The sequence below is a fragment of the Falco punctatus genome (genome assembly GCF_963210335.1).
Source record: "Falco punctatus genome assembly, chromosome: 4".
NCBI classification, from domain to species: Eukaryota; Metazoa; Chordata; class Aves; order Falconiformes; family Falconidae; genus Falco; species Falco punctatus.
In genome coordinates, this window is record NC_137583.1 from 43903742 (window position 1) to 43920783 (window position 17042).

The 17042-nt window shown below is 40.5% G+C and overlaps 2 protein-coding genes across 11 annotated transcripts in view; both read right to left on the minus strand.

Annotated features, from left to right (window-relative positions):
- LOC308063625 (uncharacterized protein) overlaps window positions 1–583 on the minus strand; it is a 49857-nt gene extending 49274 nt beyond the window's left edge. Inside the window, exon 1 of one of the 4 annotated variants that reach the window (XR_013928001.1) lies at window positions 2–580. Coding sequence is in view for 1 of the 4 variants with exons in the window: in XM_080386858.1 (XP_080242984.1) it covers window positions 2–164 (163 nt within the window). In the remaining 3 variants the exon portion in view is untranslated. Of the gene's footprint in view, window position 1 lies in introns of all 4 variants that reach the window. The other 3 variants (XR_013928002.1, XR_013928011.1, XM_080386858.1) reach the window with 3 other exon arrangements.
- Window positions 584–11027: 10444 nt separating this feature from the next.
- MRTFB (myocardin related transcription factor B) overlaps window positions 11028–17042 on the minus strand; it is a gene marked incomplete at its 5' end in the record, with an annotated part of 85656 nt that continues 79641 nt past the window's right edge. For all 7 annotated transcript variants that reach the window (XM_080386823.1, XM_080386825.1, XM_080386826.1 and 4 more), the window contains one exon: window positions 11028–16471. In XM_080386823.1, the coding sequence (XP_080242949.1) occupies window positions 15933–16471 (539 nt within the window). In that variant the 3' untranslated portion in view covers window positions 11028–15932. The remainder of the gene's footprint in view (window positions 16472–17042) is intronic.

The window sequence follows — 17042 nt, forward strand, 5'->3', positions numbered from 1 at the left end:
CCGCTTGCCGGTGCCCCCGCAAGCCGTGAATAAACGGACGCCCGAGGCGGGCGGGGATCCCGAGGAGAGGGTGCCGCTCGCCCGGCAGTTCCCGTTCCTGAAGGAGACAGCCCTCCGGTCCTCGCTCCCAGCCGGCTCCTTCCGTTGGCAAAATCCTGACTCATTACATAAAAAGATCACCCTGCCAGGCGCCCAGAAACATTTCTTCATCACGGTCACGCCACAAGCTAAACAAGAGGCCACATCAAGGGGAGGGGGAGAGGGGGAAGCGGGGCGGGGGGGGGGGGGTAATGCAGAGAAGGTTGTGGGTTTTTTTCTTAAGATCCTCTTCCTTTAAAAAAGAAAGGAAACAAAAAAAGTGCACGGGGAAAAAAAAGAGCAGCCACCAGTAAAAAAACTAGAGAAGATTCACTCATTGTTGCCACAAAGACACCTCTCCCCTTCCCACTCCCTCTCCATGCTCGTTCCTCCAACAGTGCTACAAAGACGTGCAGCCTGCGCCGGGAGTTGCTGAGCCCGAGCCGTGAGCGCCTCAACTCCGCGGGCGCCGTGCCAGGAGACCCGGGGCTCGCAGTCTTCCGAGACTAGGTGTGGTGAGTCCAAGACCGTCCCAAATTTTTTTTCTTTTTTTTTTTTTTTTTTTTTTTTCCTAGAAACTACCTCCAAATATAGTAACAGGGAAGGGGCATTCCTAGAAATTCGGGAGACGTCAGAAAGGGAAGATATGTGAAATTCAGCTTCACTTCCTGCAGAGGGCTCCTAGCACAGGAAAAAAAAATACCTAGTGAGCAATAAAGTGTTTTTCATGCTTCTCTGATCAGATAATGGTTAAAAAAAGAAGAATGGTAAAACACTTAACTCACATTTCTCCGATGTGATCTAGGAGTTTCATATGAGCAGAGAGCTAATCAGTAACCCCCGTCCTCATTTCCTATTAATGTTTATAGATGTCTGTCTCCTATATTTACTTTCCTCTATGTCCTCCTATCAGACCTATGCACACAGCAAATAAAAGGAATACACATACGAGTGAAAAGTGGGCCAAATGATAACCCGCTATTGTATCACAGGTACACAAATTAATGTTCATGTGTTATTTTAAATAGCCTTTGCAAGTTGGATCTTTCATGCTACACTGATGTGAATAATTCATGTTATCACTGTAGATGTGTGCAATATCGTTACTCGCATGAACGGGAATTTGTAGGCAGGCTTTTATTTAAGGGCCCCCCCAATACTGAGAACTGCTGAACACTGTCAGTCCGCATTGACTTAATGGTATCTTAGGCTGTTAATTAATTCTGCTCAGCAATTCACAGGATCAGGCCCTGACTGACAAATGTAAATCGTGATTTGCAGCGGACCTGCACTGCACGCCACTATTATTCCTCACATGTCTCTTAAATCTGTACATTTGCTTTGTGCTTGTGTCTAACACCCAGTCTTTCTTTAGCCATATCTTTTTTAAAAAAATGCTATTTCATACATTTAATAGGAAGCAGAAAGGAATGTTTGCAAAGCAATAACAGATAAAATTTTATTATATGCTATTAATTATATGAAGATGTCAATGCATTTGTAATAAGGCATTATTTATCAAGGAATAGCAAAGGTTGCTGTAAAAAGCCACAATAGCCAGCTTTTGGGGAAAGGTAATAGATTTCAGTGTGTGCAACTCTTGCAGGTTAATTGAATTTCCATAATGAAATTCCCCTTGGCCACATGAAATCCTTGGGTTTGTTCTTTGAATTTCATTATGACTTGCAGAGTCTTCTCTGCCCCCAAATCAAATGCAATAAAGCCACTGGAGTCTGGCTTTACTTCAGTGTTTCATAAACACAATTAATCAAAAAATCTTGTCTGTCTGCAGTTTTGAAGGGGAATTAGCAGATTTCACCTAACAATCCCCAGTGTGCTTTGACTCCCAAGTACATTTAACTGTTACTGCAGTGCTCAATAAACAACTACTCCAAAATACAGACCCAGCTTTTAGCGAGGTGAACCCACAGTGTTTCGCTGGCAAATACTGCCTGGTTAGAAGGAGATTTATTTTAAGTAATCTCTTGGAATTCAAACCAGCTCTAGTTAATTGCAAAAAGGCTTTTTTAAGCCGGTTGGCTTACTTATGGCACACTGCTCTACTCTGCCTGTCACTCTCATTTCCCAAGCGAAAAAGTGAATGGCAGCTTCAAGTTCAGGATCTTTTTGATCATTAAAAGAAATGGATGTGCTGTCCTCTGTTGGTCATACTGGTTGTCACATGTAAAATTCAATTAACTCAAACAGGCAACAAGAGGCTCTGTTAAAACAACAAAAATTATCATCAATAAGACTGCACAGTGTCTAAATAATTTCTAAAAAGTGATGCAACAATGGATACTAGAAGCTGGATTAAGGAGAGGACTCATTTTGCATGACTCCATGCTACAGATCCTGCCCTGGGATTCAGCTTCGTCAGCCACTTGCTGTGGGCCTGCCCTGCTGGGTTGGTGACACAGGGAACCGCAGGCTTCCTCCAGCTCCAGGGCTGGTCCCCGCTGGGGTCAGGGCTTCAGGAGGGCTAGAGTGCTGCCAAGGTCGTTGGTGACAGAGGAAGCTTCTAGCTTAAATTTCACATCACATGGTCCGGCCTGGGGACTGGGCCATGTGTGCCAGTTCTGATATTTTGTGCTCATGTATAATGACTTGCATCATGTGATGTGATGCAGCTTCTCGGAGCACTCTAACTACGGCAGCGCAGGCTTTGCTGGGTACACATAATGCAAATTCCCACTTTAACACTCGCGGTATCCTCCTGTGAGTCGTGAGGTGTAGAAACGCTGTGGGCTGCTTGGTGTTGGTAAGGAGCAGTAGTGTGTCCACTTTGGGTCCTCATTGCATGAAGAATATGTAGTAAATGGAGAGGATCTGGGAGATTGCAGCAAGGACAATTAAAAGTGTCATTAGAGGTGTAGAAAAACCTGACCTAAAAGGAGAGGTTTTAAAATTTGGGCATTGTGTTGTCTAGAAAGGGGAAAGCCGAAGGCAAATATAGTGATGCTTTCAAAAAGGTTTAACATCATGTAAATGAATCTATGCCATGGCAGTAAACTTGTGTGGGATGTTAATTATTTCTACATCTTAACTGCTACTGCAGTTTTATCGATTTCTGGTCTGCACTAGTTTCTCTGATGCTGTGACTTCATAGATAGTTGCTACAAAATTAATTTCCAGTAAATAACCGTAAGAAAACATCTTAAAATGTTACTTAGTAACATTATTAACATGCTAATGATTTAGCAATGTTATTTAGCAAAATGTAAGTTCTCTCTGCAGACTATGGAAAAGCAGGTTCTGTATTATCCGATTTCTATGTGTGCCTTGTAGCGCAGACTCACAGGCCTCAAACCGTTGTTACGTGGGTGAGACACAGCCGTAGCTCTCGTGCATACCTGGCTTAATCTTGTAAATATATTTCTAATAAACAAGCAAGAATTTATGAAAGCATTACTCATCACAGGCAGAGTGGCTCCTCTCCAGGTTTATCCCTGAGGTCGTAGTAACAGAAAGCAGTATTTATCAGACACACGTTTTGTCCTTGAGTTTTTTATTTTTGTGTTCAGTTTTGAAAACCCTTTTATGAAAGCAGCTTCAGGGACATGGCTGTTCCTCACTGTCCTTTGTATGCATGAGTAAAAATATCTAAGAAAATAGAAACCAATTTAGAACATTTTGGGCTGTAGTTTTGCAAGTGCTCTGTGCTGAAACTGTCACTGCTCAAAATCAATAATTTATATTTTTTTCTCTCTAGGGAGATTGAAGTCCATGACAACACTGCCCATACCAGAATTATCAAGTTCAAAAATGAGCTGGTAGGTAAGCACTATGATTGCCTCTCTGCTGATGCTTCGTCAGAGTTAGGCCAAATTTGATAAAGAACAGTTCTGGAGACTTGTGAATATTGACAGTAAACTAAGCGCAAAAAATATACATTTTAATTACATGTAATTGATACAGTAGATAATCATCATAACACGTAGTCTTTGGGGGGGCAAAGCACCTTATATTGAATAAACAGTTACAGCCCTTCTTTAGACCAAAATACAACTTGAATAACCATTTTGACCTACCAACAGAATTTACGTATTTTCTTTTCAAAGATTTTACAAAACCTAGTGTAAATAGTTAATGACAGTTATATTGGCTTGTACAGCAGTTACACAGTTTTGATTCTAGACAACAGACCACGAGAGGAATATTTGTCAGGAAGAAAACAAAATGACTCTGCAGACTAATCAAAGGTCAGTGACATTTCAAATGGCAAGCAAATATCAAACATGAATCAATACAGGTTTCCTTCAATTTGTAGTGCTGTTATTATTTACATTGTTAGCATGGCTTTACGTGCTGTCAGCCCTTAACTGTGCGTGTGGGTTTGGTGGCGGGTCCCGCCAGTGTCCCCGCCCTGGGCTTCGTGGCTGCTAGTGGTCCCGCCAGGCCTGCGGCATGGGTGGCTGTATGGGCTGGGAGTGGGGTGAGCGCCCCAGGCTCCTGCCCCTGTACCCAGCGCCCCTGCCCCACCCAGCTCCAGCACCACGGGGGTCTGCTGGGAAAAACAGAAAATGTGAACATTATCCATGTGGCAAATAACCTTCCTAAGCAGTTAGCGGTACAGATGGGGAAACCTCCTGTCTTACTAACCAGGGGACAGAACTGAGTTAATAAATAATTAAATTAATTATGGGGGCGTGTATGGAGGTGCATGTGTGAAAAAGACAACGAAAAGAACCAGGTATGACAGGATGACCTTGGCGGCTGCAGCCTGCGGAGGGCATCTCCTCACGAGTTTGCAGAGGCTCCGCTTGTTCGGCGGATCGGGACGCGGCTCCCGCCGGGCCGCAGCAGACACCTGCTCCTCCCGCCCGCAGCGGAGCCACCCCCAAGGCCGCCGCCTGCGCGTAAACGATTCCGTGGCTGCAACGCTGCCGGGCGCGGCGCGGCGGGGAGTGGCGGGAGCGCGGCCGCCGCCCCGCGCTCCGTGCGCTGCCCGCGCCAGGGGCCCGATCCTACCGCGGAGTGCGATCCCGCGCCCGGCGCCGTTTCCCTCCGCTAAAAAAGAGTGGGGAGAGCTCCCGCAGGCGCGGACTACCCCGAGGCACGGACGGGGTTCGAACCCGTGATCTTCGGTTTACGAGACCGACGCCTTACCACTTGGCCACCGCGCCTGCGTTAACGGTGCCTCCCGACGCCCTTCTACCGCTGGCGCCACTCCCGCGCGGCGGCGCTGCCAGCCGCCCCCTCCCCTGCGCGCGCCGCCAGCGGGCGGCCGCCCCCGCCCCGCCCCCGCGGCCCGCCCCGCGCGCCTGCGCGGGCACCCGGCGGCTGTTGAGCGGGGGGGCGCGCGCGGCCGTGGCTCCGTCAGGCGTTGAGGCGGCGGGTTCCCTTCGGCGGGCGGCGTCTGAGAGAGGCGGCCGAGGGAGCCCCGCTCTCCCGGGGGGCGGCGGGGGGCTGCCGCCTTCGCCTGTGGAGGCGTCTGCAAGGGCCGCGCCCTCTTCCCGCGACGGCCCGGCGAGGCCCCGGGGTGCCCCCGCCTGTGAGGGCGGCCGGGCCGGGCTGCGGTGGCCGAGCGCTGCTCCCGCCGCGGGGCTTCTGCGCCGAAAGGCGGCACCCGCATAGCGGGATCGCGGTGGTGCCGGCACCGATGCAGTCGCCTTCGGACCAGTAAGAGCCGCTTAGGGAAGGGGAGAGTGAACCGCGGAATAAAACTTTTCTCTTCCGAGAGAAGGAGCAGAAATGCAAAACCTTGGGATAATTAAATGGTAAATACCGATTAAAAGTCACTAAATGTCTGGTACTTGTTCCCTATAAAAACTTCGTGTTGTGAAATGCAGAAAAGGTACTAAAATACGTGTTTTTCTACATTTGGTCTCCTAGATACTTACAAGTGTGACCAGGAAACAAAGCTTTTAGTTTTCATTTACTGTTCATTGTGGAGATCCCTTCAAATTCCCTATGAAACTTTTGCTGGATACCCAAGTTACGTTCCACCTTCCTCGATGGAAGGGATTTTGTGCATTGACCTGTGGGGTTGCTGACCATAGCTGTGATCCGTCTTATTTTCTTTCTTTTTGGAGGGTTGGGTTTTGGGGTTTTTTTTGTTTGTTTGCTTGTTTTTTTGTGACAGAAGCATTTAAATATGTTAACAGAGGTACCTTTGTGGAGGTTGAGATTGGAGTTGCCGGTTTGGTGGTGGTGTAATGCAGGTGTGTTAGAAGATTAATCTGTCTGTATCCTTTTGGGATATTCTTCGAACTGTCATCAGGAAAGCTTATGCCTGATGGCTTGACTGTATGAACAAATTTCGGTTCTTTACAAGTTGCCATTTATCAGCCTCTCTGTGGTAACTATGCGTGCCTGTGTTTCAGCAAGCAGAGCAACATCAGTTAGGTTCACCTGCAGTAAATCAGTCAAATTACCTCACTGGATAGTCTGCCCATGTTAAGCATGTTTGCTAAGTACCCCAGGACAGCTGTCCCAGAGGTGACTTGCTCTGTTTTTCCAGTCCTTATGAGCATAACTGATGGCCTGGCCAGCCCCAACGCTTGCTGGAGTTTATCTGCTAGTGTTCATCACTAGCTTCAAAGGGCATACCCTCATCTGGACTATGGAAAGCTGGGAAGCCAGAATGGTGCCGTTGTACTCTGCTTTTGTCTTGATCATTGTGTCACTGCAGCACTTCAAAAGTGTAGGAGTGGAAATTGTCTCAGCTCTCACACCTGTAACTTTTTATGATAAGGAATGACCTTGGAGGGCCAGGTATCTCAGCTGGCTCAAGAAGAGTTACTCTTAGTATTACCAAGCTGGCAGCAGGAAGGACTTAGATTTTAATAAATCGTGTTTGACTGATGCCTTTCCATTTCTAGCCACTAGCTCAGGGTTCCTCAAACTTTTTAAACAGGGGGCCAGTGCACAGATGAAGTGGCAGGAGGCCATCTGCAGCTGCTCGGTTTCCCCCCCCCAAACCCTGGCGGGGCAGGGGGTTCTGTAAATACCGGGGGCTGGATTGAGGACCCTGGGGGGCTGTATCCAGCCTGCGGGCTGTAGTTTGAGGACCCCTGCGACTAGCTTGTTACAAAATATGCTCTTTTATGTGCCATACTTGCCAGTTGTAAGTTGTCATCACAGTACTTGTGCCACTCTCAGCCAAGTTTTTCATTTGTGTTCTTGTATCTCTGGGACCTGAGAACTAGTTCTGTGTTGGGAGGAAGCAGAGAAGACTAATTGAATTATATGTGGAATTCATATGAGTTGTATCTCTTCAAATACACTGCATTTTTTAAATAAATGTATTCTGTTGGCATCACAAGTAGTATTTAATGCTAAAGTTCTTCCTGAACTGTATTAGGAGATTGAAAATTCAGTTTGAAATCATTAAGATCTGAGTAGATTAAGTGGAAATAACTTGACTTGGTTTAAAAGAAGTTGCCTGCTCTCTGAACCTAACTTCCTCAATGTGTCTGGAAAAAGCGTTTCTGTCTAAACAAAGTGCTTTTGAATGGTGAGCCAATTTATCAAAACAATGGTTTTTTTAATTAAAAATGTAAATTTGATTTTAAAACATGTAATTGCCCATGGTGTCTTTTGATGTCGGAATACTTTTGTTTGGAAGTGTCTTATGCTGGTCATTACCCTTGTTCAAGCTCTGTGTGAAAGCCCTTCTTCTTTATGCTGAATCTTCCTTATGTAGTGGTCTCTTCTGACAAAATCTTTTTTAAAACACAACATGCATTTCCTAAAGGAAGGTCTTTAGACTCCAGTGCTGAAGACATAATGTCAGAGATTTTGTTGGAAGGAGAAAATAATCACCAGATTTTTTTTCTTCCTTCCCTGAGCTTCACTCTTATGAGATGGAGGTTTTGCTTTAGGAGATGGCTTTTATGTCTGTTTCAATGTACAAAACTAGGCCTTCCTACAGATCTCCATGATGCTTTTGAGGATGATACAGGGGAACAGTCACGTTTATGCAGAATTTGTGCAACTGTATAACTGAATTTATAAAGACTTGCTATGAGGTAGCTGAAATGCTCCTCAGTTATCTATTACTTGAGCTCAGATTTTGTGCTAGGTCTATGAAAGAATGTTTCTGTTTGTTATTTTAACTGCTAATCAACAGCAGTTGTCTTGGAGGGATTCAAGAATGATGCAGTGTTACAGTAGAGTGGCCCTGCAGTCCTTTTTCTGCAGGGAAGACTGGGGACTAATCTTCAGGTAATTTTTTTTATGTGAAGGGAAATATTTCTTAGAGCTACTCTATAAATTTACGGATAAGCACTTGAAGGAGAAAAACTACCTAAACCCTAGCTGTTGCATCTCAGATGCTGCTCTGTTACTTTGATTCTGTTTTAGGAAGTTCTCAGTGGGGTTGTAGGCTATAGTGTGGGTTGTGGGGAAATCTGTGTTGACTTCTTTGCTATCAAAGAAGCATCTCTTGACTTGAGAGTACAAATATTCTAAGAAATATGTCACTCTAGCAACATTTATATAGTACAGAACAAGCTAATGGGCAGAAGTAGAACGTGGTTAATAGCAATGTGTAGAACACGGTTTAATACATTCTGGTTTTATTGAAAACCAGGGTTTAGCTTGTGGAAGAAGTTAATTCAGCATAATCTCAAGCTTCATCAGTCCATCTTGTCTTGGAATTTACATCATAATCTAGTATGAACACAGTTTGGGAGGGAGGGTTATGTGTTTATATTTCTTGGTCTTTGTAAAACAAGCAAAATCCCAAATTGTCAGCTGGCACCAAACCCAGTGCTTTATCTGTGTATTCTAACTATAAATTCAGTAATGCACACATGCAGAGTCAAAAAGTGCTGCACTTGTTTTGCAATATTCGTGTTTGGTGTGTGATATCCGAAGGCAAGTTTGTGGCATATATAGCCTACAAACTTGTAGGATGGTTAAAGTTCATAAAGAGATATTTTATGAAATCTGCAGGGCATATTAGTATGTTTAAATTGTTCATTTTATGGGTACTACTTACTACTGTATGGGTTTTAGAGTATTTGGCTGAGTTCTGATGTTATCAGTGTAAGAACGAACTTTAATAAGGAAAAGGGTAGGTGATCTAGTATGGGGATTGCCTCCAACAAGAGGAAGTATAATAGTAAATATTTAAATGAAGCAGCTTTGTCACGAAAAGAAGCTTGTGCATGAACAGCTCATAGCTTTTTCTCCTGAAGAAATGCATGGAGGTGTTCTAGAACATAAGCTGAGCAGAATACAAAAAGCAAGTACAAAATCCCACAATCTAGCACATCTTGAAAACCATGGTAGAATTTGGGAAGGTTGTGAATGAAAGTGGGTGTGATCTTTCCTGCGTCAGAAATAATTTTCTAATCCTTTCCTTGCCTTATAGTTCTGCAATTTCCCTTATTTTCTCACAGAATAGCCTTATTCTTTGTACTTTTTTAAAAAACTTTTTTTTTATTGTTATAATTACAGGTAGCTCCTATTAAGAAAAATATGAAACAAACACTATTTCCTTTCTTGTTAAATTCAAGACTAGTACTGTAAATGATAAAAAATAATTGCAGTATTTTGTAGCTGATAAGAATGCCCATGTAAACTTACTTGGGGATGATTTCTGTATCTGTGACAATGTAACTCAATTAGGAATAGAAGTCTGTACTGCAAGGTGAAATACACCCAGTAATCTGCAATATTTTAATAGTTTTTGATTTTACTCTGAGAGGCCTTAAAGGTTCATTTGCCTAAGTGAACAAAATGTTGCATTTGACTCACAAATTAAGTTAAACTAGCTGGGGAATATTCAGAAGCTTGCTTGATCACACAGGCAGGGCTTTCTAAGAGATATAACTATGCGGCCAGATCTGAGCAGCTCAGTAGAACCATTCCACCGGCCCTCTCCAGCAGTGAGACAAGAGGTTCACGATAGGAGCATGCACCTCTCTGGACTGTCTTGCTTATTCTGTATTTTGAGGTGCCCTTTTTATCTCCCTTGGAGTAAGAAAGAAACTTCAGGTTTTCCATCTTCCTTTTTCACCATGGCACTGAGAGTCAGAACACTTACTGGAGCCTCTGTCTCCCTTGCTGTTGGTTTTATGCGTGACTTCAGTGTTGCAGTTTGTTCCCTTCTCCACCAGCAAACAGTGTGGACTAATCCAAGAGATTATCCATAGAGAATTGTGCTAGAGACCTGACTCTCTGTGGTTGACAAAAAATACATACTAAAAATCATACTATATTTTTCCAAGTCTTACCATAGCATCTCAAGTTTTGATCAGTTTTTCTGTTTGATGGGGATGGGTTTGAACTAGTGCTTGTTCAGTGATCTCTTTAGTACCCCGACATGGTCAATACATACATTGTGTAACTTCAAAGTCCTCTTCTGTGCTAGGCTTCAGAAGACTTTTTAAATAAGGTGTTTTGCTCTTGTGAAAAACAGGCAATGTCCAAAATTACTTAGTATGTCTCTGAAGTTGTTAGTATGCAGTCAGAGCTTCTTAAGTTTGTGCTGTTAATACAGGGTTACTCTCTGGGTAGCCTAGGAAAAGTACTCCCTCACAAACTGTTCATACCTTCTAAAACACACTGTGGCAGGAGAGGTCTTCTTGGACGCTTAGTTTCTTAAGATTGAACTGAGGCAAAGAAACAGTCATTTTTCATTCAAATAGTAGATTGTAGAAGTGTAGGGCAGGTAAACCTCAGCAGCTGCACATCCTGAAAATACGGTGACTAACTACAAAGTAAGGACTATATGGCTTATGAGCTATACAAAAAGTTGATACCTAAACACCTGAGAGTTCAGGAAATCCCTATTCTTGCAGATTTTGGCTCTGATTTTGAAGACAAACCATCATTCTTTTGGAGTGAGTCTCAGTGCAGATTTCCTTCTTACTCCTTTTTTAGAGAAAAGTACTTAAAACACAGGCTAGATGTTTCTGACTCCTAAGAGTCAGAATTTTTGTTGATTACTATTAATGGTATTTTCCACTTTTAAGTAATAAGCACAGACAAATGAACACAGTTTTCCTTTTTTATTTGAGACACTTAGCAAAAATGCTAAAATATCAAACATTTTCTCAGTAGCTACAATATTGCCACTATGTACAAAATATTTGATAAATGTAGTACACATATAAAAATACAGTATGCATTACATATATACAGTACAATGTGCAAAACATATGGCATTCAAACATATGGAATTGATTTTAGGGGTGCAAACAGCAAATACAAAGGCATCATGGTTTCTTATATAAAGGCCCTAATTGCCATAATTTGCATTTAGTAAAGTAGTGCTTAAATGAAGAGGGCCCTAGAGACAGGTGTCTGTCTTCTCCTTTTCACAAAATGAGATGCTAAGACATAATTACGACTATGAAAATAAGAAGAGAAACACCTACTAGGGTTAGCGTTATTTCTACTGCAAGCAGTACTGTGAAGAAAAATCCTATCTGGAAAAGAGACTGTGCTTTTACTTAATACAAATTTCTCGAGCAACAAAAACAAATTTGTACTGTTAAACATCAAAAACAGCTTTGAAAATATCTACATCCTTATTTTTAAAAAAGTATCAATAATACTTTTGGGGATTTAATTTCCTATGCTTCAAAATACAAAGCGCCTCCTTTGGCAATATAAATGGCAATGCTTTGGTTCCTATTTAAATTTTTCTATTATTACAATTTATTTTAGGCTGTCTTTTGAATATTTGAGCTGTATTTTTTTTATATAAAAATAGTGTGATTATATAGTTATGAACCATTCCCTGCTTTTTATTAAGAATTTGCTCTCATAGCCAGAATGGCTTTTTGGCTAGATTTCTACAAATACATTTATGCACTTTTAACTTAAAAAGTCTTCATATTCAGTATTGGACACTGCAGAATGATGTAGGTGTGTTGTACACTTCATTCCTACCAAACTGGTATAAAAGGAATATTTCAGATAACTTCAGGTTTTAATGGATGCTTTTTATTGGCCATGTATATACTATATGCAACTCCATTCCACATATATCACCTAAACCCCATCTGTAGTATAGTCTAGGATTCATCAAAAGATGATTTAATAGACCACTATAGAAAAAGTTTTAACAGAACGTGTACTAGAGAGAAGTGGGAGAAATTTTTTTCCAGTTTTAATAGAATCTGCTTTGAGTTTATAATACACTGAAGATGCCATCTAAATAATATTTGTTTACATTGGTGAGTTTTACGATGTTTTGATTACATAATGCCCTTCCAGTTAAATGTATTCTGTGATTGCATTTTCTCTGCCTTGAAAACAGTTGAGCAGCATGTGCTTGTTTTCCAATTATGGTGCCTACAGTTTTCAGGCATCTGAATGTTGGATATTACGTAACATAAGTTTAATACTGAAACTTCTATTTTGATCACCTGCTTCCTTGAAATACCTTGGAAAGAAATTTCAGTATTAAGTACTGATTATTTCTAAAAGCTGTGGCCTCAGCTTTTTAAAGATCTGATTCTGCAAGCCCACATTGCTGTATTAGACTCTACATTTCTGTAGAGAACAACTGCCATAAATTCATTTTATTCTCAGAGAGAACTGCTAAATTTATGACAATGATTTCTTAACTGTTTATAACGTTAAACAAAATTTTGCCTCTAAACTTTCTTGCCTTAACAAATGCTGAATGGCACTAAAAGTGCACAAAAAATACCATTGCTGTATTAAATGATGGATGTGACTCCTCTTGATTAATACTAGCCTTGTAAAACATATGTCTGAGCTCTCTCCATGTCTAGAAGTGTGAACACCAACTTCCGATTTTCACACTGATAAAATGGTATTCGTAATTAATTTGAAGGATCTACTAACAACGCATTTGATAGAATGTTCTGTTAGTATACTGCAGCCATTAAATGGCAAATTTAGTGCCAGTGCATTTCTTTGCAACTGTTCTCTTAATGAGAAATATTAATTCTGTACAGTCAGACTGCACAGTCATGATTAAATTTCGAAGATGTATTGTGTTTGTGCTACAAAAATTGTCATGTAAAACATGCACACACAAAAGTCTAAGCAAAACCTATTTCTGCCGTAACAGGCATATATAACTATGGCAAATATATCACATTTCAGAACAAAGTCTAAAGCAAACCATTATATATAAGGTTTAATACACAATTCTGAAATGTACAAAAAAGTAATCACACATTCCTTTCACTAGAATATTTGTACTTCAAAACCTAAAATGATCCCTTAATTTTTTTACTTTTTTTTTTTTTTTACTCCCCAACCCCACCCCATCCCCAATAGACTTTTAGAGTAGAAAGCTATACTGTACTGATAACAACACATCTCAACAGTCTGGGTTTATTTCTGCACATAGATTCCTATAGATTACTTAACATTCTACATTGCCAGTAAGGATAGTTTTGTAGCAAGATGACTTTGCCAGTTTTAAGCTCTATTTACATGCACATCAAAAATGACAGTACAGTTGCTCTAGGTTAATTTGTCTTCTAAAAATTAATTTACTTGCCTCTTATTTACAGAAGGCAGGGTCAAAAAAGGGTAACTTCTAACCACATATGTGGTACGATATCTGCTGTATCACACATAATACATTGACAGTACTGCAGAACACTAAATTTCATTTGAAGTTGTTCCTATCAGACCAAGAGTCCTTAATTCTTATTCTCGTAACAGCTGAGGGCACTTAGTATCTCAGAGTATTAGCTCCCAAGATAATATAATGAAAAGGAATGCAAAAAGTTGAATGTATTTGTTCAGTGTTATTGAAGAGGCCTATACCATCAAATTTTAAGGCAGACAGTCCACATTAGTACTGTACTCAAGTAGTGTAGGCACAGCAAGAAGGAATAAGGAAATATGTCTTTGAACTTCATCTTCTCTTGTGAAAATCTTCATAGATCGTTTTTCTTTAGTTAGTTTCAGATTAAAGTAAATCCTGGCCTGTAAAACTACTGAAGATATATAATGATTTAAAGTGCTGGTAACTGATATGATGCAAACATACAATGGCAGTTTAAACCCTGAATCAATGATATAATCCACTATTTTATCTGAAGCCAGTGGAATTCTGTAATATTAGTAAACCAGACTGCACTGTATATCTGCAGACATAAATTTGCAGTTAATTCTACAATGGCTTTTGACAAAAATATTTTGTTTGATGTTAACATGATTGTGTTGTGTGGGGTTTTTTGTGGTGTTTTCTTTTTTAAGTGTGATAGAGGTTGCTAAATACTGAACAGCTATTTCTGTTTTCATTATTTCTTTGATACATATCGGTACTCTAAGGAATACACAAAAGCTTCAGGGAATTTTTTCATTAGCTCCTACAAAACTTTATTTTTGAAGATTGGTGGTAATGAGGGAATTCTGCAATGAGATCAGTTTTCAGACTAGAAAACATACTATGTTTCCGTTGTTCAGGAAATAGGGAACTGTTTCCCTTTATCTTAATGCAGGAATTCCCTAATAGAAAATAATTCCAATTTTAAGTCTGATTATCAGCCTATGACATCGATGGCAACATTTAACAGCTATTACCTGAGAGACAACCACAGAATTTCAGAGTATTTTACTTCTATTTGCATTTTTTTGTTTTTTCTTTCAACTGCTTTCATAATAGACCATGAAAAAAGCAACTAAGGGCTTTAAAAAAGAATATTTTCATGTGCTATCCTATGAGGTAAGAGCTTAATTTTTGCTATTATCTGTTTCAGGTATGAAATATGCCTTCTTATCACAAAACAGTACATCCCAATACTGCTACTTAGGATTCTTACTGAGCACCTTCTCTGTTTATCTTCCCTGATGTTATGTAGTGGTAGACAAAGTTGTTCAATAGATAAAGTATTATTAAGAAGTAATGGTTGTCCTGTCAGTACTGTCCCCTGCAACTCCGTCTGATCCTACAAACATCTTTTATTGAGGGCATTGGGACTATTCTTGCATAGATGCTTGCAGGATCATAGTGCACAATAGTATTAATTAGATTTTTCTACTTCCTCAAACTGTTCTAATATGCTGAGATACTGGATTCTATGATCTAACAAATATCCTCAAACAAACATAAAGTAGGGTATTTACTATTTCCATTATAGTAATCTCTTGTTTGAAGACCACTGTTCCCCTCTGTTCACAAAAATAAGCTATACAAAGTTAAAAGAGTATACAAATAACCGTCTGATATACACATTAAAACCTAGCTATTAAATCCAGAGCATTGCTATAGAAAATTCAGTGTTCTCAATATTACCTGGCATAGCTACAGTGGATTTCTTGCAGTTACATTTAATATCCCTTTGGATGCAGTTAAATTCTTCCCTCGTGATTAAAGAATGGGGGAAGAGTTTTAAAAACCACAAAACCAAAATATAAAAACAACAAATTAAGAGACTAGATATATGAAATTTCACTGAACCAGCCAGTGCTTCTACTTGCCTTTGCCCTCACAATTAATTTTGAACTGGCTCAGGCTATCCACAGGAACAATGAAGTGCAGTGATACCTCACCCTCCCCCAAACACTTGCTCACTGTGTCAATACAGACAGTTGAAATCTCACTTTTTTTCCTCTCAAGTTTAGCAATGTTGTGTTGCTCATTTTAGCGTTACAAAGTCAGAGACATAACTTCTTTCTTAAATATTTGTGATGCATTTATCTTGGGGTACTTTTAATCAGTAAGTACAATCATCCTTTCTTGATCTGTGAAGGACAGCTTTCAGAGGGGCCCCGATCTGCGTTACTGATAGGAGCATAAAACAATTCACTGTTGTAAACTTGAACATCAACAAGGAATTAGCTTCAAGCATTTGTTCTTCCAAACACTGCTGTCTTGATTTCTCTTAACTGCAATCAGAGTGGTATAATAATGGACCTCTGCTGTGAAGAGACTTGCAGGTTGTGTTCTCATTGGCTATAGCTTAATCCCAGTGCAACTGTAGATCCTGTGGATCTAGAAAGTCAGTGGAAAATACGCTGGGGGCAGTAGAACTGAGAGGAGTGAGTCCAGATGAGGAACTGGGCATTGTAATGTCTAGCCATTCCATATTGTCCAAATTTGTATCAGGAAGGTCAAGAGACAGACAAGAATTATTAGTGGTAAACTGTGGGTCAGATGTTTCCATGGGTGAATGAGAGTGATCTAAAATGCTGGAGTGATTAAGCAGATCATTCTGGAGGTCTTCAATTAAAGAAAATGACTCTCTGTCCTCATTACTGCTTGTCAGTTGAGGAATTTCATTACCTGACGGTAAAGTTTCATCCAAGAGGGCTTCAAGTTGGTTTTCCAAACTTACAGACAAGCTAGTTGTTGGTTCTAAGGACACAGGAGGAGGGGCCATTTGGATTTGTGGTGGTGGGCGGGATATCACTGTATTCACTGGCATTGTAGTGATGTTGGCTGTGACTGGTCTCATTTTAGAAATGGGAGATGGTTCCTCCTTTATTGGAAGGGAAATCTCTGTAATAAAAAAAACCAACCACAACCCACTATTGAATTCAGAACTGGTATTACAACTTCCACTCCTTTTTGCTCACTTTGAGATGCATCCAAAGTGAACTCAATGCAGTAAGAGTAATTTTGCTTGTTCTGGTAATGCTAACACTACATACATCCAACTACGTCAGGTACTCTATGAACAACAAAGTATTTTCAAACAAGTTCCAGAGTTCTGCCTTCAGTAATACTTCAGCCAATTATAGTATTTATACTGATGAAAAAAGGAACAATTTTCTAGACATCAGCTTTACCTCCTTCATGTTTATAATTCTTCTGTTTAATTAGAATAATTATGGAACCAACACATTTCTCATTTAGAGAAGAATACCTGAACAAATTTTCAGTTTCATCCCTGTTTAGTACTGTGTCCGCCTCAATGAATTTGAGGGTCTTAAGAGATCAACTGATGTGATTAGGATCATTATCCTAATGTGATTATTCCTGATTCTAGAATCTAAAACTAGTCTTCTGTTAAGAAGCATGTAAGATAGTGGTAGTTACAAAAAAAGAAAATAAAGCAAGGTAAATTCCG